General features: G+C 41.2%; 1 protein-coding gene across 10 annotated transcripts in view; it reads right to left on the bottom strand.

Annotated features, from left to right (window-relative positions):
* The window catches only part of MCTP1 (multiple C2 and transmembrane domain containing 1), a 591,199-nt gene extending 567,148 nt beyond the window's left edge, over positions 1–24,051 (bottom strand). For all 10 annotated transcript variants that reach the window (XM_039470335.2, XM_074383518.1, XM_074383500.1 and 7 more), the window contains exon 1: positions 23,258–24,051. In XM_039470335.2, coding sequence (XP_039326269.1) covers positions 23,258–23,986 — 729 coding nt within the window. In that variant the 5' untranslated portion in view covers positions 23,987–24,051. The remainder of the gene's footprint in view (positions 1–23,257) is intronic.
* Between the last annotated feature and the right edge of the window lie 1,945 nt (positions 24,052–25,996).

Below are 25,996 nucleotides of genomic sequence, written 5' to 3'. Positions count from 1 at the left end.
CCCAGAGAAACACAATCTCTTTCCTATTTTAATAACACCTAATACACTATAATTATATCAAAACCATTGCTGTCCCCAGGGGGAGCCCTCTGGGTATGGGGATCCTAGGGGTGGTGATATCTCCCCCCCACATTGGATGGGGAGATGCATTTGGGGTGGCCATTAATTCCATCCACCATCCGGGATAATATTTCCCTTCCCAGTAATCTGGACTCTCTGGTGGTGGTACCCTATCACAGTATTCTCCCCTGCCACCAGTACAATCCTGCTTCAGCAACAAATTAAAATATTAAGTTTACATGTAGAAAAAGCTCAACAATAGTAGCACTGGACTTAACGTTATCAGATGAATTTGCTCAGCTGTGTACTGCTGTGTTGCAAAATCCAATGGCATTAGACATGCTTACTGCAGTCCAAGGCGGGGTTTGTCTTGCTGCACACTGAATGTTATGTGTATATCCCTGGCAATTCTCACAATATTACTCTCCTTAAAAAACCATGGTGGGTGTGGTTTTTATTAACTGTGCTGTTAATTCTCCTGCGCTTACCCTGTATCTGTAATCTATATCAACTATGCCTTCCCCATGTATCTGTAAGGGTATTTTCCCACAACTGAGTATCAAATTGAGGCTAAATGTGGAGGAAAAGTTAAATACTAAATTTGAACTCAATTGAACATGGACACAAACAATGGTCACCAAGTCTTGGAACAGGTTGTGTGAGCCCCTTGAGGCGTGCATCCAATGCTGTTTTGGAGAAATCTCTATTTCAATCTATTTCTATATGTTAGCTATTGAAAAACAGTTGACAACTGCAAAAATAAATTGACCTTTTAGTGTTCCTTGACCCTAGTCACTAGGGGCCCTCGTGACTGGGCCTCATGCCAAATAACTTATTACAAAAAGAGCTAGGGTTCTGGACCGCCGAAGCTTCCTGAGACCACCCCTCGTCTGTGCACGGATGAGTGGACCCTGGAGCCCAGGCTGTTGCCTCCCGGCCTGGTGACAAATCCTCCATAGTCTGGTGAGTGTGTGTGTATATATATATATATATATATCCTTTCCCTTCTCCCCTTCTTATTGCAATTTGCTTTTGCTTATTATATCTGTATTGCCACACACTTGGGATAAGGGTATTGTGTGTGTGTTTTCTTCTCCCTTCACATGTTTCCTGCACAGAACAAATGACCAAGTAATAACCCAGAGGGTTTATTGTAATTATTTAAGCATTCCTCTATTATTAGAAATTTGAGCAATTTCCAATTTTTCTGTTAAAAGTGATGGAGTGATGAACAATTCTAAACATATTTAGAATTGATCTAAATATGTTTTGAGTTGATTATGTCCTTGCAATATGTCCTTTGATTATGTCCTTATAATAGATCGCTGGAAGTTCATTATGCATTTTAAAAAAGTTAAAATAGCATATTTATCTACAATAGCTAACCCGAAGCAGCTGAAGTCCTATTAGACTGTGAAGCTTTTCTGAGGTAAATTCCCATTCCTTTAGACAGGAAGGAAAATATCTGAAATTTCTTCCCGGCCCTATTCTTTGATTTCTACATCCATTCAATAAATATCTGAGTAGCTGCTATTCACCAGACAAATGTACTGTTTGGAAAACCATTTAACCACTTTGAGACCTTGTTCTCTGATCCATAATAACCACCAAATATCGTCTTAGATTTCACAGCTAAAGACCATTTCCTGATCCTTGCAATGAAGCAGTACATATATGAATAGTGTGCAGTTGGTGCTTTATAATAATTTTCTGCAGCACTTGAATCTCCCGACTGCAGTGTGATTCTGTAGCTGAAAAAAAAAAAAAAAAGATTCCTCCCACATTAGCATTTGGTGATTTTTTGAAATGCTTATTTACAAACCTAATTTCTTTTCTGTAACAAATGATTTTTTGTAGTACTTCCAATCTCCATTTAATTTTGTTGCACTCTGGTGCCACCTAACGCTCATCTTCTCTGGGACGTCTGTTTCTTCATCTTTCCATAAACGTTACTTTAAGCCTGGGTGTAATCCAATCAGCAAAACTTCTCTTGATTGTCTTTGAAATGTTCATCTGTCACCAAGCCCTTCACAATTTGTTGCCACTGTTTCTATGATACCTGATTGTTTCTTCCTAAAACTTACAGATCTCTTCAAGAAATTCAACAATGATGTCAGTCAGATGGAGTTCCTTGTAAATGTTCTCTGCAATGCAGATATATGTCTAGCTGCTTATTGGAGGTGGGTTGGGATGCCCTGGTAGATACATCCATAAGGAAGTAAGGAGTCAGGATTGAACAGAAGGAGAAGGTGACCCACAATGTGGTTTCAACTGAGGCCTCCCTCAATCCTACAGGGAGCTCTGGAGCTGGGACTGCAGAGTTGTCCCAAATAGAAGCAAGGGGGCTAGGTCTTTAGAGCCCTCATTAATCAGCCGTTGGCCACTTGGAGGGACATAGCTTTGGGAGAGGCTGTGTCCTGAGGCCAAGGGCAATGCCTAGTAGGGGCACAGCTGTGAAGCCATCACAGTCCATGCCCCAGCAGCCACAGGATGGACCCATCTCGAGATGAGGGGATTTGGGCAGCGACAGGTCCATCCTTGCTAACTCTTTGCCATTTCGAGTGTGCAATGGCTACACCAGCCAGCACCTTCTACTCAACGGCTCCAAGCACGGTACCTCTCATAAGGCAGACATGCTGTAAACACCTTAAAAAGATACCAAAAGCATCATTGCTCTTAAGCATTACACCCATTTTTAGGAAGTGAGAGGAAACCAGACATAAAAATAATATAAAAGGACCAACAATGAGATAAAGATGCCTAAATCAGTTCTCAGAACTAAAATCTGAGACAGTACTGCATGGATAAGCTGTGTGCTTAGAAGATTAGAAATCAAGTTAGAATATCTCTATTTGAGAAAGTGACTATCTCCATTTAACCTTGAAAAATAAACTCCCTGTAAACATGATTGTAGCAATGTGGGAAATTCTCAGTAGGATTAAAAAGTAGCTTAATTTAAAAACTTAAAAACTCAAACAATCTTGGCTAATTAGCCCCTTGAGATATTATTTTAATAAATATCAAAATTATTCAAAAAATATAAAAAAATTAAAGGTAAAGTTCATTTATGTCAAACAATGTCATCTATCCATAGTTATTCTGTATAGTACTTTAAAAATTAAAAGCTTTTTTCAATTAATAGACAAATCATATATTATTCAATTTGATCTCACATTTATGTGGCATTTACTATGTGCAAGGCATGTATGAAGCAACGGAAGTGACTACAAGTGACTCCTGCTTAGATCTTCCATTTTAAGACGTGACAGAAACATTGTTCAAGTGTATGAAGGCTAAGCCTTATGAAAACATTATCTCTGCAGTGCAAGAAGCCCCTGGCTTCCTGAACTGGGGAAAGTCCAGAGGTTCATTAGAAAGCTGTGTTTACTGGCTTCATATGCCCAGAGAAGCAATGTCATTAATGGGAGCTGGTTTCCAGATAAGACCTCCTAATGTGCTTCTAGCAGCTCCAGCCCAAGTTCCGGGAGCAAGAAATCACAAGGGACAGGAAGGTGGCAGAGGAGAACATGGCAGTTTCCCATTCCTTTGCCAGACCCACAATGGGTATTCTGCAGCCAAGCTATGGAACAAAGCAAGCCTGTAGTTAGCATCTCATCCCTCCTTTCCCATGCACCTCCATTCAAATCTCCACTAGTTTCCAGCCTCTCCCAGTCACCTCCCCGATACTACGTCCTGTGGCACCCATCCAGGCCCAGGTTGCTGCCACAAATTCTACAGATTGAGCTAAATCACTTGCACTCATGCTCACTGCTCAAAATTTACAATGTTCTATTCAGAAATTAGAAGGCAAGAACCTAGCTGAGTTAATTCATGCTAAAGTATAAATGGTCATTCCTGAAGCCTCCAAGAGACACCAGTATAACTTTTAAAGATACTTGCTGATTCAAAAGTGGAGTGGAACAGACTATCAGAAGTGCTGGAGTGGAGGAGAATAAAGAATATGGATTGAACACTGTCATGTGCCGGGAACTTAAATTGCTTCCTCGGACCCTCATAACAGCACCATCAGGTTGGTATGTTATTCCCCCAGTTTTATAGAAAAGACATGTGAAGTTTAGAGAGGCTAAGACTTCCTTGAGCTCTGAAAGACAGTCTGCCTCCACCTGTCTTCCCCATGGGCAAAGTCAACCAGTCCAGTGCCCACCCAGGGGCAGCAACTCTCCTGGGCTATTCTTCTCTGACACTGTTTCTTCTCTTCCTTTGAATTTATACCACACATCCCCTAAAAGGACCTTCTTGCAAAGCGTGATGACAGGGACAGTAAGAGAAGCTGAAGCAGCAATGGGTAACACTACTAAAGCACACCTGTGTAAATGAAGCTGCCTGCAAGTGGAGTGCGGATCAGGAACTGCTTATATTCTAGGCTCTGAAAGAAGAGGATGGTAAGTGTATTCATCCCTTGAGCATCAGTATCTACCTCTCTAAAGTATGTTTTCTAAGTTCTTTTCTAAAATTGTAGGACTTCATCAATGTGATAGCCTTTAGGTGAACTCAGGTGCTGTCTTTTGTACCATAGCTAACTTTAAAACTTGTCATCTCATTAGTATGGATTTTCAAATACTAAAACCCGCTCACAAAGAAAAGCATTAATTTTGATATACACTTCAAAATTATATGCTCTACATTCATTTTATATTGAAAACATAGAAAAACAGTCTCTGTCTCCAAGGCAGTGCTCCAGACCAGCAGCTGAGTCCAGCAGCTCACAGACAGATTTTCTGGATGGCTGATTATCCATCTTCCCCACTGCTGGTTATTGACCAAATCCCATGTGGGCACTGGAAATATTTGCCTGCCCAGAGCAATTTGATTTGCCTTTAAAGACTCACCTCTCTCCCACTCTCAGTCCACAGTGCTTGGGTTGAATGCCCTTCACTTCTGGGTTCCAAAATATGCACACGACCTGCCCAAAGCACCCACTGGCTACAGCGGACAGTGAGGATCCAAATCACTTCCAATGTGACTCACTCCCAAGCATGGTCTCACCCCGGGGCAGGCACAGCTGTGAAGGGGATGTGTACCTGGAGACATTGAGACCTGCCAGTAGAGAGTCCACTTGAGACAGAAGATGCCCAAAGCCAAACAATTCTGGCAGAAGGAAGGAAAGAAAGGTGGCAGGGGGTGATGGGGTAAAGACAGAGAGACCTGATGACTATTTGAAGCCTGGATCCAGCCTGCCCTGGGTCTTTTCAGGGGTCACCAATACACTCTCCTTTGAAGCCTAGTCCAGGAATTGGTGAATTCCTGTAACTTGCAATGAAAGGCTCGTGAACAAGCTGTCCCTGATGCTGGGGGCTCTGCTCCATCCATCTCATTAGACATCTCCATTCCTACCCACCTCTCCTCAAACATTCCCAGTATCATGTGGGGAACTACTGTGTGCCTCTTTAGCTCTCAAGCATGGCCTGGCTGGCAGAACCTAGTCAGCCCCCTCTGGCAGGCACAGTCAGCCCCAGCAGCAGCTCAGTCTCCTGCCTCTGTACACCAAGCTTCAGTCCAAGAGGTGTTCATATTCCACCCTCAGCTCTACCCAGCTTCCTTTTCATAGGCTGCTGCCCCAAGCAGGGAATCAGGCTTCCAGGCAAGGAGCTATGAGTTAGGCCTGTGGTTGGCTTATTTTAAAGGAAGTAATTATTTGTGCTTCCATTTATCAAAGCCCAGAGTGCACAAGCACAGATCCATATCCCTCTGAATCATCCGCCTCTCAGCTTTGAGAACTGCCCTCTAATCAAACTCTTTCCTCATGGTGATTTCAGAATGCGAGCTTCTACATTTTCAAGCACATTTATAAGATGGCCATGAAATCAATGAGAAGCGAACAGTGGGCTGAGAGTGTACTACCGCTGGTGCAAACTAGACCAAATGTTCAAGTAATTGTTGCAAATGAGGTCATTAAGCCTCCGTGTTTATCTGCCAAGACACAGGGATTCCCATGGTTTTATTTACTTAAAAGTGGAATGTCTATGCTACCTGGTAGTGACATTCATCTTTGATGTGTATAAGCTATCTCCCCAACTAAGAGAAAAAAAATCTCTGGAGTGTAGGAGTATTGGGTTCCCAGAATCTAAAACAGATTTTCAATTCCTTATGTGTGTAGGTGGCAGTCAGCAAATGTTGACAACTGAGGAGGATAATCAGAGAAAGCTTCTATTAGATATCACAGCCTCTGGTAAAGGAATCTTGCTTCTCAATGGCTCAGACCCAAAGAGTCTCATATAAGAATGCATAAGAAGGAAACAGCAATCAACTTCTAGGAAACAGAACCTCATATTAGCAAGAAACTCCAAACTTGGGTTCCCCTCATACCCTGGTCTCTTTGGTAAATGCTGCAGGCTACAGCTGCCTTATTTCTAGGGACATCTAGACCTATTCTTAGGAGATGAGTCCACAGATTTTTCCTTCTAAAAATCAATCCATGTGCCCTGCAAGGTTCTAGGATAAATAAATATGCAAGCCATGGTTGAAATTTCAGAGTTTTATATTACTGAAAAAAGTCTCAAAGAACTTCTTCCTGTTAACTTCTAAGAGATACATACTACCATAGCTGTTTTAATGAAGAACATTTTCATTTATTTCCATACAATTGTGCTAAAACATAAAATGAACTACTAGCATGATATTCTTTTAAAGCTAATCAGCCCCTTGAAATACATTGACACTGTTAAATTACTTGCTAAAATATTTACTTAGAAATGGTATAAAGATCAACTTAAATTTGGATGAAATAAGCACAAATAAAATTAATAAGCAAGCTTTAAGAAAAAAAAAGAAATTTCAGAGACTCAAGTTTTAACTTTTATAATGCTAATGGAGTCATCTAATTTTTATAAGAATTACTAATGAGTCTTCCTTTTACCTAAGGGTATTAACTAGGGTTCTGGAGTCCACGGGTTGAAAGTCATGAATTTCGTTCCTTGAGAAAGAATGCACAATTCTGGTTTTGTGTATATTTCTGTTTCTTTATGGGGATAGTACTACAACCTTTGTTAGTTTCTGAAAACAGTTTATGATACCCAAATAGAATTAGAATTACTGTTTAAATACCTTTACTGTTTGAATAGTATGATGTTTACTTGGTTATGACTCCAGTAAAATACTACATGAAGAACAACAACAAAAAGACTTCATCACATTTTTCCATAATAGCAGATAAAAGAATAAGTAGATTCTTATACCTTCTAACTTGGGCATGGCTTCTGTCATTGAGAACTTTTACTAGATGCTACTTCCTAGTCATAGCGGTAATACTTGGGTGCTTAGAGCAGTCCATGTGTATACTGGTCATTGTAGTAGTTGGCTGTGGGGGGTCAAAGCAGAGAATGGGAAACCTCAATTGGGCAGGGCTCGGAACAACTTCTGATCACTCACATTTGCCAGTTGTGCTAGAATCTATACCCTAAGCTTTCACAGAACAGCAGGTAGGCTGGCTTGTGTTGCCACTTCAATTTTGATTGTATGACAGACAACATGAGATATTTGTTGTGGAGATATCTCCATGAGATACTTTGACATTTCCTCCTTTTCCCTCCTATAACATTGTATAACCAGTGTAATAGTGAGCTTTTACACACTTTAACTTTCCCTCTTGCTTGACAACATTGCTACAAATCTGTCTCATAAAAATGAAGATTAGCTATACATGGAAATATAAAATTTAGATTTTAGATCTGAGAAAATATACAGGAAAATGTATAGTAAATTAAATCTCTTTTACCATGCTTTAGATCTGTTCAGCGAAAGCCTTCCTAATTAACCCATGATTATGTTAACAAACAATACAGATTTTTAAATGTACACCTCCTTACAGAACCCTTTCCAGAGTTTTTCATCTGTTCCCCACCCTAACTTCAGGAAAGAACTTGAAAGCTCCTGATAACTTTTTTTTTTTTTTATAATTTACAACTATAACATCTGGATCACTGAGCTTTATCTAATTTTCATCTCTACCTAGGCTCTGAAATGTGCTGCCTAGGAGATATCTCTCCCCTGAGCACTGATAATGAGACATTAGATTGCATTTCTTGCCTTCATTTACTTTCCAATAGTATTCAATAAAAAAAGCAATAGGAAGAATGAAATGGCATGTTTTTCCAGGGGGAAAGATATTTTCATCCTCTAGGTATTTCTATTTTTGTCAACATTTTAAAAATATCATATCCTAACAGGGAAACGTAGCTCCAACCTACTTCCCTCTCTCTTTATAAGACAACTTTATAAGGCAACTCTCTTTATAAGTACAATGTGGTTCCACTCACAGAAGCAAGGAAAGCTATTCCCAGACCAAGGACATGAAGTCTCCTGAAGATGGTTCTTCCCTTCAAGGCTGAGCATCCAGGCTCTCAAAATTGCTTCAGAGCTTGCTAAAGTCCAAAATTTCCCCATAATCTGCAAGGTCTTGCAAAATCTGGCCCCTGCCTCCAATCCCAGACCAATCTCCCCCAAAATACACACACCCCTTTCCTCTTAATCACCAAATCCCCACTGCCCAAGCAATCTTCCTCTAAGTGCCTCCTGCTGTGGTTCCCTCTCCCAGAACTGTCTGCCACATCCCTGACTTTCCCCTCCACCCTGAAGAAATCTGGCCAACTCCCATTCATTATTTTCATTCTATCCTAAATGTTTCTTCAGGGAAACCTATCTGATCCTCCCTCTCTCAAGATTGGGTTGGGACTTCTTATACGATTCATTCCTACAATTCTCTGTACTCCTCTGATTCAGTTATCACAATTGTAATTGGTAATGATTTGTGTATTTTTTAATGGAATGGAAGGTTCTTCTATAAGATCATAAGCTCGATGTGGGCAGGAATTGTCTTATTATCAAGTTGTTTACAAGATACTCTGTCTACCGCAACAAAGATGTTTCATAAATATTTGAGGAAGGGATAAAGAGAAAGATAGTTACTAAAATCATTGGTACTTAATTGGAAGGAAATCTTCCAGTTACACATATATATCTGGAGCTGGTTTATTATACAGAACATTTAAACTGATCATTCTCCCCATTCCAAGATCTGGAAAACAGCTACAAGACAATACTTATGAGCAGACCTAGCAGCTTTTCAATGTGCTGCCAGTAACATAGCAGTTAGACGCATGAGTTTTGGAGCCAGTTCTTAGGTACAAAATCTGAGCTCTGCTGTGTGACCTTGAGAAATGTCCTCTCTCTTTCCAAGCCTCCACTGATTCACCTATAAAATGGGGCTAAGAATTCCCGCTGCTTTACTGTTGTCACAAAGATTAAGTGAAGTAATGTCTGCAAATCAATTAAGAGAGCAACTAGCGTAAGTCTAAGATTTGCATGCTGGTCTTATTGTTACTAAGAAACATTAGAAGTTGTGCCAAATTCAGAAGACATTATCTCATATCTTGCTTTCTCCTTGTTCAGTGAATATACCCCAAATGGGCACCTTTACAAAACAACTAATGTTCAGAAAAGATTTTTTTTTTCCTATCCAAAGATCATAATTCCTAGACTAAATACAGAATGTATAGCATTATTTTTCAGAGGAGTTTAACAACATGATTTGAAGTCATGATACATATATGGAACTTACAAGAAGAAAGATCTGAAAATATTCACTTATGAGGTCTGAGAACTGAGCCTACAAATAAACTAACCCACTTTCACTCACTGGAAACTTTTCTCCAACTAATAGTAACACCTTCTTCCAGCTTTCTCTCCAAAACAAGGGTGACACTTAGACCTATCAGCAAGGCTGATGTTAAGGGGCATTCAGACTCAACCACAAATCATGGGTTTGGGTACCAAGCTTGTATCTAGCACTGGTGCAGGGATCTGGCCTCACTAATGGTGGAGCAGTGGGTAGCCTGGAAATTATGGCCTTGGTAGCAATCAAATGTCTGTCAATATCCAGCTTTGCCACTTAGTAACTATGGACAAAACCAGCACTGCAGAAAAGTTACATAGCCTCTTTAAGAATTTCGCATACATAAAATGCAACTAACAATATCTCTTTGTCAAAATTGCTGTGAGATATAAGTGAGACAATGTATATAATTTATAAATGTTTCTTTGATACGCTGCATATAGAATGCCTAAGAGATATATTTCATTTATTTTCCCTTATACCATTCCTTTCAGGGGACAAGAAAACAGTAATGACAGAAACAAGATGAGGCTATAGAAACAGAAAATGCAAAATTACAGGACTTATAATATATATGTCTAATAATAATATCAATAACAAAAATAATAATGGTGATTTAGTGGGGTGCCTGGTAAGGAAGAATTTTTTTAAGTAGAACTGTCATTTAGAAGTTGCTATTTACTTGGGATATTTTCCTAAACTGGGTTCCTCAGGCACAACCTACTTCAGGCAGCCTATTCTGTAGTGTTAAAGGCACAGACTCTGGCGACACAGACCTGAGTTCATTATACAGACGTATAACTTCGGGCAAGTCAGTTAATCTCCTGTAGTTGTTTCCTCATTTGGAAAATGCAGAAGACATTCACCTAAGTGTTGTAGTAAACAAATGCGGTAGTATAGATAAAACACTTAGAATAGTGCCTAACACATAATAAATGCTATGTATGTTGCTATTAATAATATTAATTATGAAGTGTCATTTTAAAATGGCACAAGGTAAGAAGCTCCACATGTTTGTTGGCCTCAGGCCAGAGGTGAGATGGCACAACTGAGCAAAGAGAGCCCAGCTTGGTGTGGGCTGGGGAGAAACTTAGTCAGCAAGTCAGACCTCACCTAACACAGCTTTCGAAGATGGACTGCAGGCCGGGTGCAGTGACTCATGCCTGTAATCTTAGTACTTTGGGAGGCCAAGGCAGGTGGATCACTTGAAGTCAGGAGTTTGAGACCACCATGGCCAACATGGTAAAACCCTGTCTCTACTAAAAATACAAAAATTAACCAGGTGCGATGGCAAGTGCCTGTAATTCCAGCCACTTGGGAGACTGAGGCAGGAGAATTGCTTGAACCAAGGAGGTGGAGGCTGCAGTGAGCCAAGATCCTTCCACTGCACTCCAGCCTGGGTGAACTCAGAAATATCCAAAACATAAGGAAAGGGGAAAACATGCTGTGATGAACTCTTTCTTCTGCCCTGTACCTGGACATTCAGCCAAACTCCTGATCCCTCAAATCTTTCCCTCTTTCCATCACCAAGGTCAGAGCACAGCCCAGTTGCAGAGCAAGACTCTGTAAATAAATAAATAAATAAAGTGTATTGAGATTTAACAAAAGTTAATTCAAAGACAGAATATTAAAGAGTAAGCCCTACCACAATAGATACCACAATAAATAAGTTCATGTACACTTATGCAAAACTAGCTCACACAACAAATTTCTGGCACCAAATACAAATGATATGTGTGTATTGTCTGAAACTCACTTTAGACATATGCTCCTAGAAAAAGAATAGATTTTAAAACATGAAACGGGCATTTGTAAATATACCATTCAGGATATAATCCAGATATAATTAAGAGAATGAAGAAAGTAATAAAACAGTGTAAGAAATGTTTTTCCAATAGAGCCACTGAGAGGCATTAGCATGGCAACATTAACAGAAAACAAGACATTACAGTAGGCAGCCGCCCACCACACGGGAAGGCTCTGCTGTCTCAGATTCGTTTGCTCCTAATTCAGTTATTCACCAGCTCTCATTCTGAGATGATCTCAAAAAATGAGATTCTTGTGATTATGAGAATATATTTTTATGATCCTAAAAGTATTTCCCTTCCTTAAATTAGAAAAAAAAAATGCACTATAGCGATAGAGAAACTCATCAAAGTACGTCCCTAATTTTTACCTGTAAGGTTCATTTTGTGAGAGTTAAGACAGGCAATGCTTGAAAATACTAATGATGGATATTAGTTATTGTGACACACTGAAAGGATTAAGGGAATAAAAATTCAATAGTGCTCTTCCATGGTCGCTATAAATACAATATACACTTATAGAAGACTGACTATTCTACTAAAGGAAAGGCATTCCTTATAGATCACAGATTTTATATACATCATATATAAATTATATATAATACTATATTTTTCTATATGGCACTCCATATATATATATATATGTGTGTGTGTGTGTGTGTGTGTGTATATATACACATATATACATATATATACACACATATATATATAAATTTTAAATTCAAAGATTATTCTTTTTTTGTAGAATACATACCATAGTCGTTTAGTAACCATAAATCCTGTCTTCGAATTGTTTTTTCCCCTTTTGCTGAACTAATTTTTGTACATCTGAATAGACTAGATAAACTAAAGCCATGAGTAAAGATTATACTGTCATTTAAATGTAATACTATCTATTATTTTAATACTATTAAAGTGGAAGACTAAATTTAGAAGTGTAAAAATATTGGCATTCTTCTGGGTATCTTTGACTCCAGTGAAAAATAGAATATTCGTGAAAGAGCAGGCACGTGCATAAAGCATAAACCATGCCTGGCAAAGGCATCCTCTGTGTGTGCACATGTGTGTGTGAGGCATATGTCAAAGCAACACAAAATGTCACAATCATCATAGGAACCAATTATTTAAACTTTGCCATGAAACTATATATATTATAAAAGCTACTAATAAAAAAATTGCCTGTCCTTTCATTACTTTCCTTGCCCATTTTCCAAGCAAAGAAAGAAAACTGATATTATAGCTAAAAGCAGGTAAGCCAGAGGGCAGAGAAGGAAGAACCAGGACCTAAATAATATGCCACCTGTATAGCCCCGCAACACAGTCCCATAGGCTAATCATGGTTTGTCACACAAGTTATGCAAAGATTCTCTCATGGCAAATTCCATATAGTTCTTCCTCGATCCTGGCAAATGTCCCATAGGAAAAAGTTGAAGTCAAAGAAAGTGAAAATATCCGATAAATAATAGGTATAAATACACTTTAAAATGCTCTGTCTTCCTTGAAAAGCCCAGAGGCAGAGAGCATGCAGCCTCAGAAATTCTGCCAACTGCAGGTCTCCCTCTCATCTCTGACTGTTTGTTCCCTTCTGTCTTACTCTGCTGATTCCCACAGAGGAAGCAAGAAAATTATAAAGCACCAGGCTGAGTGTAGAACATTTTGCTGTACAGTGGGCCAAAGGGAGCAGAGAGAGACTGGGGGCATGACCCATGACCCAAATGGTCAAGTCTTTTTTTTTTTTTTTTACTTGCCAACTCTGTTGAGTTGAACTGGTGTGTCTACAAGTCCAGACAGGACCAGCCAAAGTCACCATCACAGCCAGACCCCATTACTGTTCCTCCTCTCCAGCCTCCTTTAAAAGTAGAGAAAAGCAAAGAGGAAAAGTAAATGTGCAGCCCACGTCTGCTCGCAGCTAGAGACAACACGGACCCTGCTGATTTGGGGGTTTCGCCCCTCAGGGCACAGGAGGCAACTGCTCTGTGGTGACCCAGAACATCTCTAAAGTCTCTTCCAATCCCAAAAGATATTTTGGAAAATATTTGGAGTTCCAGTGTGGTGCGGTGAAAATACTATTCAAAAGCAACTATGAAAATAGCTAAATTATTCTTATATCAAAATCAACTTTACATTTCAATATAAGAACAAGAGTCAGATATGGCCTAAGGGTATGGACAGAATATCATTTCTATTTTGAGAGAATATCTATTGGTAGTTTTCAGAAATTGACCATTTGCCATACACAGATGAACCTTGCATAGAGAGAGAATGCACATTTTAAGATGTTTGCAGCACACTACCCTGATTAAGAATAAAAATTTCCAACAAAGCCCTTAGATCCCAAACTCCTTCATTATAACTATTTCTGCAACTGTTTAGCCACTCTGGCATCAAGTACCATAAGAATTCAGCTAACAGGTATATGTAGGAGGTTTTCTTGGTTTACCTGATTTTTTATACTAACATGTTTTACCCTTTCTTTTGCTCTATTAATACTCACTACTTTCAGTGCCTGACACTGCAGAAAAAAAAGAGAACCATTTTATTCTGAAGAGCTCAAAATAATTTAAAGAATATGAGCTATTACAGTAAATAGGTACATTCTGACACTTAGGAGCCTGAAACCCTCAGCCATTCTGCAGAAATGCAAACCCCAAACTCAACCCTTACCCATGGAGGATAAATAAAGATATTTCAATAAGAGCATCTCTGAACAGAACTAGGAAAATTCAAAAACATAAGGAAAGGGGAAAACATGCTGTGATGAACTCTTTCTTCTCCCCAGTCCCTGGACATTCAGCCGAACTCCTGATCCCTCAAATCTTTCCCTCTTTCCATCACCAAGGTCAGAGCACAGCCCAGCTGCAGGCTCTCACTGAGACTACTGTGGCCTCTTCATGGTCTCCTGTTTCCATGCCAGTTTCACCCTCCTCAGGTTCAGGTTGACCCAGTCACTGCCCTGCTCCATTGCCTCCAGGGTAGGAGAGTACACACCTCAGCCCTCATATCTAGCCACACCTTCACTCTCACCTTTGTCCTCACTACCGCTCTGCACACACCCTAGATTTTAGTCCCACTACTGACTTCTTATTTTTTGTATACACAGGACGCTTATTTGCCTTTGTGCTTAGGCAATAGTCTTTCACCATCTCCCTGTGTCCAAATCCTAATCACACTTCAAAACAAGGAAGTGGCCGCCAGACGGAACACCCTCAAACTGTTGCCACCAAGCCTATAGACTTTCCTGCATCCACGTCCACACTGTCTCCTTCCATCTGCACTGGCGGACGGGTGCTTCTTCTGGCTGAAGGCTAAGGGAGACCTCCCACCCATGGCCTTTGGGACCCACCCCAACCCAGGTACTCAAGGACCTTATTCCATCAATTATCCCCCTTTCTCCTTTATCTTTGACCTCTCCCTCTCCACAGGCTCTGTCCCATCAACTCATTCAGGGTATCTCCATTTATAAAAACCTTCCAATGACCCGTTTCCAACACTTGCTCTTTCTCCCACTACTGATTTCTTTTATCCTCTGCAGAGAGCCAAATTGCTTGGCCACTCTCCTCCCACCTTCGCAATTTCCACATAAGCCCCAACCCACTGCATTCTGACCTTCATCCCACCACGCATTTCTCCTGGCTGATGAACTCATCCTATTAGTTTGTAAAATGTATTGACACCTACATGTTGTATTGATGCCTATATGCATGGCCCCGGACAACACATGCCTAGCACTTGCCCAACACTTGGGGGAAGGGGAAGTGGGAAAGGGAGCAATCAGATGCGACCTCTCTGAGTCAGGAGTTCAAAATGATAGCTAAATTCAGGCCAGAGTTATATTTTATTTAACCTACAATGCTTTTAAAAATATATGATTTATTTGACAAAAATTCAGAATCTGAAGACTTCACACAAAAATCTAGGATTTGGCTTCTATTAAAAAATCTAGAAACTGGCAACACAGTTTCTTTCCTGGGTGCCAGTAATCAGCTGAGAAGCAGCTGCTCCTTCAAGGGGCAGGGGCTCGCTGGTCCACTATGGGCCCGACCAAACTCTCTGGGCTCCCTGTCTTTACTTTGGTGGCCCCTGTGGGCATTGGAGTTTGGAGTTTGAAATCCCTGCTTTAGATCAGTGCTATCCAATAAAAATACAAGTATGAGCCACATATGTAATTTTACCTGTAACACTATATTATATTTAATTTTAATATGTCCAAAATGTTATCCCAACATACAATCAATATACAAAGTTTAATAATGAGATATTTCATTTTCTTTTCTTTGTACAAGTCTTCAAAATTCAGTGTGCATGTGTACATTTTACACTTATAGTCCTTCTCAATTCTGACTAGCCATGTGTCCAGAGTCCCATAGCCAAATGTGGCTAATGGTTGCCACATTGGACAGCTCATCTCTGGATGCTAAATTGTTAGTTAATAGAATCAGATCTTGCAAGCAGAGAAAGTAGGGGTGACAGAGAATATTAAGGAGAAAGAAGAAAGCCGGCAGGACTAAAAAACTGGGTGTGTATGTTAAAGAGTAGGCATGTGAGATGTTTAAAAATAGGAGGGAAAGGGGCAAGGACACAGAGACAATGAACCATGCTCAGTGAAAAATCAGCTCTAGTCTAGTCCATTATGGGAGAAAACCGTCATTTATAAGCAAATAAAGTTGACGGACAATGCAGATTTTCTGGAGGGAGGATTTGGTGTTTTTTAACAAGGCTCAGCATTAGACAGGAGGGGGTCACTGTAAATATTACCTGGCCATCTGTCTGACCTCCACTTCACGCACTTTGTATTTAAGAGGCAACCAAATGAACCAGGCTAGTGAGGACAGGATTCTTCATCTATATTGGCATTTTTTTTTTGTTTGTTTGAAACAGTTTGACTCTTGTCACCTAGACTAGAATGCAGTGGCACGATCTCAGCTCACTGCAACCTCCGCCTCCCGGGTTCAAGTGATTATCCTGTCTCAGCCTCCCAGTTAGCTGGGATTACAGGAGCCTGCCACCACATCCAGCTAATTTTTGTATTTTTAGTAGAGACGAGGTTTCACCATGTTGGCCAGGCTGATCTTGAAATCCTGACCTCCGGTGATCCACCTACTTGGGCCTCCCAAAGTTTTGGGATTATAGGCATGAGCCACCACCCCCAGTCAATATTGGGATTTTTAATCTAAGTCATGGCTGGGAGTAAATTAAAGATAAGAGACTTTCTTAAATGATGGGTCTGAGACACAGGAGAAGTGCTAGGTACAAAGAACAGGTCAAAGAGATGGGTTGAGGAGAAGCAGCAGTGAATAAGGAAGGAAACTATCTTGAGGCAAGATCCAAGCAGAATTCAAGACTCAGAGGCATAGCTAAATGAGGATATGCGGGCAGGAATCAAGAATCCAGATGTGTGGGTACGTCAGAGGCCAGAAAGGTAGACTTGGGTGCAAAAAATAGATACCCAGAGTCAGAGTCCAATACCACGAACTGACCCAGTCCAACATCCCTGACCCAGAAACCTCAGAAACAGGATGCTTTTCTATTCTCCATGGGAGCACAATATGGCAGCCACTTAGTAAGTGCCACATCCTCCCTTCACCATACTTTAATTCTGTTTCTTGTCTGCCCAAGAACCAAAATTAAAGTCAGTCTAGGCTAGCAAAAGCCAAGCTACCAGCTAGCGGAAGAGGGGAACATCAAATACATCTGCCAGGCTTAAAAGGACTTGGAATCAAGAAGGCAATAATATCACTTCACAAACATAAAGCAATTTTGAAGCTTTTCCAGAGACCTTATCTCTGAACAGTTCTAGCCCATCCATTTATCCCTTCATTGATTCAGTCACCATTTATTGAGTAGTCTTCCCCTCAACTGTTTTACAATGAGGATTCACTAGGTCTATTGTACTAAGGCTTGCCAAATTCCACTCCATCAGAGCTGGTGAGGCAAGCAAAGGTAGCTCAGGCTTAAGCAAAATAGGTTCAGATCATTAATGCTGAAGGGGCCTCTCTGAATGAACCCAGTGGGATTAGGAGGATACAATGATCCTAAAATGTTCAGAGGTCCACTTGTCTACATTTGTTGTAATTTTCCAAATTGGCTAGGATCCAAGAGAATGGGAAATAAGGCTGGTATAAAGTATCTTGAAAAGACTTTACTGAAAAGAAGAAAACTCTCCTCTTAAGAAAGCAGTAGGCAGGATTTTTAAATCTCATTATATTACAAATACAGTTTTCCATATTGCACCCATACTACAGTTAAATACAAAATTTGGAGATGTTAGGGATATTGTGGCCTGATATTCTGCCAGAAAAAAAAAAAAGTTTCTAATGATAAGAAACTGTTACATGTTAGAGGGGAAAATGTATTTGGATAAAATTTTGAATTGTTAGGGATAGTGAACTTCTCACTGCTGATTCATAAAAAGCATGTGAGTTAGAAGAAAAGGTTGATGGTGAAAAAGAAATTAAAATGGCACCTAAAGTTAATGATGCAGAAAAAAACAGTATCTTCAATGATGCCGACAAATCAAAATTTACAAAAACTTTAAGACTGTTAAGTGAACAAATGACTTGAGAAAAGGGTCCCTCTACTTTGATTCAATAATCAGTTTTACAGAAAGGTAAACATGTCATGAACAGGTATGGTTTATATTTTAATTTATAAAAACATTCAAGTTTATATAAAGCAAGTTCTAGGATAATTTCTACTTCATTCACATTAAACCAACCAACAAACAAAGCCCAGAATGCAAATAATGATCCTCAGTTATCAAGAAATGATTTTATTTAGGATGCTTGACTTACTGAGGTAGGGAAATACGTGATTTTTAGTAAGTTTTCTGATAGAAAAAAGAAATTAAAACCAAGAACTTTCTGTTTCAAACAATTATCTTCTGTTTACCTAAAGCAGATGTCCACTACAATATGATAAGCAGATATAAACCAAAAAGAAAAAATATATATGAACCTAACTTCTAAACCTGAAGATTTTGTCAATGCTTATAGTTATGCAGACATATTATTTACACTCCACTAGCCAGGGTTGGTAAATAATTAAATATTATAATCAAAGAAACAATATTACATATTTCCTTTAGATATCAATTAACCCTTATTTTGTGAAATCATTTTCAGACAATGAGGTAAAAGAAACAGGAGGAAAAATGTTTGTTCTATTTTTTAATAAATCTGCTAATCACATTTTTCCCTCAACTTAGCATATTCATTCTTCATGATAATGTATACATGCTTGCTAAAAATAAGATAAGATTTTTTTCATTGCTATACAAAATTCTAATGTCACCAATACTACCTTGATGAGTCATAAGCTACTTTTTCCACCGCTGCAAGTAACATAGTTCACATCCTAAATTAAATAAAAAGGACTGGCAAAGCACCCCGTTAATTTTTTTTAACCCTACACTTATTTGTAATAGCAGCAATTGCAAAACTTTAATATGCTCTCCAATAATAATAAGTAAGCACAACAGCAATTGCTAATGTTTATTGAACACTTGCTGTATTTTAAGCCAATCTCTCATAACATCTACATGCTAACACTTCCCATTTATGCAAGACTCATAGTTCAACTCAAATTTGCAAGATACTTATTATAGCAAGTAAAAGTTAAAGGGAAATATGTCATTCTGTTTACTCCCTTTCTTTGGAATAAATGATGATCCCAGCACTTTTCATGAATGCTATCACACATCAAACTCCACTTTACATCCTGCTCCAAAATGTACTAAGGTCTCATTCACAATGTTCTAAGGTCTCATTCACTCTCACTTTCAATCTGAAAGGGGTCATTTCTGAAGTTAGACCAGTATCAAGCTACTAACATTGTTTTAGGGACTTGAGTTCGATGTTATTAGTTTTCTTCAGTGACTTTAGTCATTTATAATAGGAATTATATTTTTAAATCTATGCCTTCCTTAAGATAAAGTTGTGTTCTTTGAAGTAATAGTAAAAACACCTGAAAAATTGCAAAAATCAACCCAAGTCATGTTTTTGAAACATTTTGTTAAATACAGGGTTTATTTAAAAGCTCAGATAATAAAGCAAGATATACTTCACATATAGACTTAATTGTAGAAAATAGTTTCCATTTTTTTATCAGAGCTTACAGGTATGTTTTAGGAATCTTATCCCAATGAATAGATTCCTCCTGCTATGTTTCAAAACATATTTAACATACACTGAATACTTTTCCTAATTCTTTTCCAAAATATTGTTTCTCCTTTGTGTAAGCAATTTTATCAAATTTAAAGAGAAGAAAATAAAAGTTCAGCATTCATAAATACTACATGCTTTTGTTAAAACACTAAAAAAAAAAATGCAATGTATTCATTCCTCACTCTTTATCTTAAAATACTGCCTTTCTGATCCTAGCAAAACATAATTTTAGTAACTCTTCAAGGCAGAATACATAAAATTGGCATATTTTTGATATGCACACAAATTGAGAAAGCATCTTTTCCAACTGTGTTGCAGAAAATGAAATGCATCTGGTATGACAATATGGCCCAACACGTGAACTAGAATCAGTGGGAAGAAAGGGGGTTCTTTTTTTTTCTCATTCTCAAAACAGAACATTTGAAATAATGCACATGGCCCAACAGCAAGGCATTATTAAGTCTGTTAGTATGAATTCCAAAGGTATATTTGGCTAACGAAAACACAATAGCAGGCACATGGAAAGTAGCCTGGTTTGTTCACTTTTACTCACATGTATCAGTGCCTCTAAAATCTCTTTCCCCAGCAGTCCAAAGCAATTTTTTTTTTCTTTGCTTTTGCTTAACATCTCCACCCACTGTCAGAGTACGTGCACATATGTTGTTGGGGCCTCATGCTGCGCTGGTGGGGTGGAGACGTGGAGAGTGTGTTGGAGAACATGGCTTATGCCAGGATCAAGCAGAGAACAAGAGAAAAATTAAACAATTTGCCTATTTTTGCAATAAATTTTATTTCTGCCTTGAAAGAAAAGTCTCTTCATCTAGGCACTCTAAAGATGTATTAAGGACTTTTAATGTATTTCTTTCTTGAGTACTGTGCTTGTGAACTGTGAATAAAGGTGAAATCTGTATGTGCTACATGCCCCTTCCCCATGCCGAGGTCTCTTTAGAGATTAGATGCTGAGAGAGTAAGGAAAGATCTCTGAGATATTCAGGAAACTTGGAAGGGTGCTGCAAAGCTAAGCTGACTCCTGAGCAACTGAATGAGTCCCCTTCCAGTTCCAGGTTCCAGTTCTATTTCTTCCTCTTCCCCACTCAGAGGGGAGCCGGGTCCTTTGAGGTGAGTCCAGAGGTATTTCCAGGACTGAGAAATCCTCTCTTTTACATTGGTGAAAGCTGTATTGGTGATTCAGTACAGAGAAAACTCTCCACTTCTCAGAGAACAAAGCCCCATGAGCAGCAGATGCTGAGGACCAAAAATGGTATCTCTTTCTGGGACTGTGTCTGGCATCGGGCAAGTCCCTCAGAGTTTATCATTTGGTCTGCCTATATCCCATCTTTCTCCTATTTTTTGAAAGATATTTTAACTTTTTAATTTCTCTTATGTCTATGTTGAAATGCTGATTCTCTATAATAAAAAGCTTCTTAAGAGTTATAGATCATGGCTAATAATGTCATTTGTAAATGTGATAAAATATATATGCAACAATCCATCACAGAACAATTACAAATTAATATAGCTAATCCATTATAGAATTGATTGTATATAGGAATGGGGAAAAAATCTCCAGAATACACATAAACTTGCAAGGCTCTAGTTTTATCAGTAAGACCAAAGTCATCTAAAAAAATACAACAAGTTCTAAAAGTTGTCAAAGGTAGCTGGAATAATGAAAAAATATTCTGGAGACTGACTTGAGTACAAAACCCCTCTCCGTCATCTGCTAACCATATGACCCTGGAAAGGTTATTTAACTTACGTGACCATTGGTTTACTAATCTATAAAATGACAATAAGAACTTGTATCACATTGGTCTGCTGTGAGGGTTAAACTATGTAGGGCTATAAAATGCCCAGCATATGGTAAAGGCATACATAATAGTGTTAGTTTAGTATCTTCTCCAGAATAAGTCAATATCTTTTGTATGTTAATATTTACATAGTAGTAGTGTTTTTTAAAGATTGATAGTTTCTGAAAACTTTTTGGCAAAAAGGAACATAAAAATTCAGTTACCTACTTTTTGCTTTGAAAATATTTTGGTTCAGTGAACTGCAATGTGATTTAGTAAGTTAACATTCACAGAAATATGATACATACCTCCCAAAATAATTAAATTATTATGTGTTGTTCTATTATTCTTGAAAGTGAAAGAAAAAAAAGTTTCCCAACTCTAAAATTCTTATACATTAGGATTGTATACACACTCAAAAATAAATACTTCATTTAATATATAGTATTCATCTATAATGAATTTAAAACATTCTTCTAAAACCATTTATCACTTTACTTTTAAAACCAAAAACAAGGGTTCTATCCAGTTCACTTTCAAGATGACAGAAAGGTAAATGTATTTAGTCTTTTTGTCACTATTATTTCTACCTACTCTTCTAAGAATAAAATCTTTTTCTGGATCATCAGGTGTTTGCTTACTGCAAGCAAATTTGTTTATTAGGTAACAAAACATACTCGTATTCTGGTTTATTTTCTGGAGCGACACTAAGAAATCAGTCCACAAGCTATAAAAACTTTCAACTGAAAGCCTATCTATTCCCATATCTTACCCTTCAAAACACAGTCTGATGGTTCCTTGTAGCTGAGCTTTTAATCTGCTACTAAAGTTGTAATGTGTCATTCATCCAACATATTTAATCAGAGTCAAAACAATGAGAAGGTTTAAATAAACTAAGATGTATTGGGAGAAAAATGTTCTTTAGGTCTCTGGCAGAGTGAAACTTCCAAAATATTTTCTAGAATTAAAATGATTTGATAAACATTTACAAAAAGAGCAGTGCCTCTTCGAGGCTGAGGGGGTAAAAACAGCCAATTCAGTGGGACACATTGTGGGTACCACACATAAAATTTCTAATAAAAGCACTTAAAAAAAAATCCTTGACTCTTGTCTGGGCAGTTAACAAGAAGTATAAAGCAGCATACTTTAAAAGCAAGTGCTTCGGATGACTATTAAAATTTCGCAAGGTTCATATGCATTTGACTAACGGGGAGGAGACGCGCCTGCTGTCCACTTTATGGGCAATGAATGATCCACTTGCCGCCGGGGAAGGTTTAAAAAGGGGGTGCCGGAAAGTGAGCAGTCCTGCGATGATGCTTTCCCGGCCACAGGACGTCACAGGTGCCATAAATTACCTCTCCACGTTTCTATTTCTTCCTGCCAGCCATTTGCTTCAAATGGTGCTGCCTCCACACCACCACACGTGGTTGTAATTGTTTTAAGTTACTGGGTTAGTTTTTTCTTTTGCCAAGATGAGACTTGGCTGGACATCTACTTCCAGGAGACCTCTAAAAAGTACCCACTTTAGGTCTAACTTTTCATTGGCTAGTCAGAGAGCTTCTGGTGACAGATATCATTTCTATCAAAACTAAAGTCCGGGTGCAGGTCAGAACTCTTTTCATCTTTGCCAAACAAGAGCGAGATGTTTTCTTTGCACTGCTTCATCTACTTAGAATTAATAGCATTTTCCCTTCCGCGCCCCGGCCCCTGCCCCCCGCCCTCGGTCCCCCGCTCCCCAGGAGGTGACCGCCTGAAGCGGGAGGCGTGGCCACGCGCACCCCGTCTCCGGCCGCGCCCACCGGCACTCACCTGGCTGCTGCTGCGCTCCTCGCCTGTCTCCGGGGCCCGAGATTCCGCGGGGCTCTGCGCTGGCTCTGCAGGAGGTGGCGGCGGCTCCAGCAGCTGCTCCAGGCAGGCGGTGCCCGGCAGAGAGGAGCTCTTCTGATGGCACAAATGCGCGCCGGGGCCCCGACGCCGTGCACCCTCATCTCGGGCGCGGTCCCCCCTTGGCGGCGGCTGGGGCGAGGAGGACAGGGAGGATGAGGCGGAGGAAGAGGAGGGAGCCGAGTCCGGGGAGCGTCCGCCAGGAGGCGTCCCTCCCGCTGCTCCCGCGGCCGCCAACGGCCCCTTTCCGGTGGGGAGCAAATGCTCGCGGATCCGGCGGCGCAGCGTGGACCCCTGTTCGGCTCTGCAGGCGGCGCCGCCGGGCTCTAGGGGCTCCGGCGAGGAGCAGCACAGGTTGGGCTGCGAGGAGGAGAAGACTCGGTCCAGCACTTGCTTCCGCTTCTTGAAGCCGCTCCACCTGCTGCCTGCACCACTCCCGCCGGCTGGTGCGCCCCGCGTGCCCCCCGGGGGTGGCGGGGAGGGCGACGGGGTGTCCGCAGTGCGGCGCTCCGGACCCCCCGCGCGCCCGCCCCCGCCCCCGCCCACCTTGCTCCTGCCCACTCCCAGCTGCAGGTTCTTCCAGAGCCGGGCCTGGAAGGAGGAGGACGCCGCCGCCGGCTCCTGCTCGCCCGCCGCGGCAGCCCGGGGCTCCATCCTCCACCCCCTGCTCCTCCTCTCCCCTCCTCCTCCTCCTCCTCCTCCTGCTTCTCCTCCGCCCTCTCCGGCTGCGCCTTTTACCGGGGCCCCGCGGTGGCGGTGGTGGCGGCGGCGGGCGCAGCAGCAGAAACCGGGAGTGCCCAGCGACTTCAGGCCAGCTCGGGGGAAAGAAACGGCAGCCGCCGGCGCCGAGGCACTCCGGCCTCGGGACTCCGGCGCCGCCTCTTCCTCCCGCACCTGCTGGGGTGAGCTGGAGCGGTCACCGGATCCCGGCCGCGGCGCCTGCAAAGTTTCTCGCTCGAAGCTCCGCGGCTCCAGTCCACTGGCGTCCCCCAGGCCGCGCCCTGGCTCCCTCCTCTCGCTGACCGAGCTCGGGAAGCTGCACGCACCGGGGCGTGCGCGTCCAGCTGCGCCAGGGACCGCACCCGGCGCCCTCCGGGCAGCACCTGTCAGCGGCGGGGGCAGCTGCCTCCAAACTGGGCGGGCACGCGGCTCACACGACACGGCGCGTCCGGCTGGAGGCTCCGGGGACCAGCAGTCCCCTTGGGGCGCCCCGGGACCATCCTCCAGCTCCTAGGTGGGAGGGCCGGTAGGAGCCGGGTGGAGCTAGGTAAGGCCCGAAGCCAGCTTGCTCCCCAGGATCGGGCCACAGTTGCCCACGCGGCTCGCTCTGCGCTGGCCACCGGGCGCTCTGGCAGTCGTCTGGGTCCGATGAAGCGAGCTGGAGTGGAGACTATGCGCCCTCGATGGGTCTCGTGGGGGCACCGAGCGTCCACACTGAGCGATGAACCTGACGGAGTTCTAAGGCTGAACACGTCTGCCCCCGCCCCGTTGCGCGCTCTGGGTCCAAGACGAGAGTTTAATTTCTTCTGTCTTGACTTCATCCCCATCCACCCCTCCCTTCTCTTTATTTGCCTGTGCACTGGTCTCTTATGATCAGGACCTAGCATTTCCGGAGTCTGACGATAAAGCCAGCCCTTAAGTTGCAGGGAGTTTGCGGTGGATGAAGATGGGTGATGCGCACTGCCTTTGATCCGATTCGGCACACAGAGAATCTTGTTCTTTTCATTCAAGCGCATTTTTCTTTGGTGACTTCATTTGCTTGTTGCAAGGCAAATGGAAAAGGCTTTTGGCTCATTCATACTTTGCTTCCCCCAAAGCTGCTCAGCTAGGATCTTCTTATTCTACTAGGAGAGACTTCTGAAAGGCCAGCAACAAACACAATGCCTCTTTCGTCCTCCCAAATGTGGAAAATGGGAGAGAGTTCCCTAAGCTGCAGCAGCACACTGATCAGTCTTGTCTGGCTAGCAGTATCCTTTGGAGGTGTTACCAACCTAAGTGTTTTGTTTTGTTTTTCTTACCTTTATAACATTTATTAAGCACCTACTATGTAGCAGGCACTATGATAGGCTCTGGGGATGCAGCTGTGAACAAGGCAGTGGGGTCCCACCCACATGGAGCTTATTGTGAGGGTGAAGGTTGGGAGGGATGTCAGACAAAAGAATTTGTAATATTGAAAAGTCCCATGGAAACAGTTAAGCAGGGTACCACATAACAGAGTGGCTTTAGAGGAAGAGTTTCCAAACAAAATGCAGGATACAAATTAAACTGAATTTGAGATAAAAAATGAATGTTAGTATATACAGGTCCCAAATATCACATGGGACATACTTATACCAAAATAGTATTATTTATCTGAAATTTAAATTTAACTGGGTGTCTTGTGTTTTTGTTTGCCGAATTTGGCAACCCCATATGGAGAGGTTTTTGGTTTTTTACATTAAGTGTACAGGGAGTCTCTCTGAAAAGATAAAAGTTGAATTAAGACTTAATGGGGACAAAGAACCAGCTATTGATGGATCTGACTGTAGAATTTTAGGTAGAAGGAACAGCAGATACAGAGGTCCTGAGGCAGGAAGCAGCTTGACTAGGCATGTTCAAGGACAGATGGATACCACTGCAAATAGAGTAGAGCAAGGTGGGTGGGGTTGGTAGGAGATGCAGGGA

The sequence above is a fragment of the Saimiri boliviensis genome, chromosome 1 (genome assembly GCF_048565385.1).
Source record: "Saimiri boliviensis isolate mSaiBol1 chromosome 1, mSaiBol1.pri, whole genome shotgun sequence".
NCBI classification, from domain to species: domain Eukaryota; kingdom Metazoa; phylum Chordata; class Mammalia; order Primates; family Cebidae; genus Saimiri; species Saimiri boliviensis.
The sequence above is the reverse complement of the archived record's forward strand: the minus strand, read 5'-3'. Positions and strand labels throughout refer to the sequence as shown.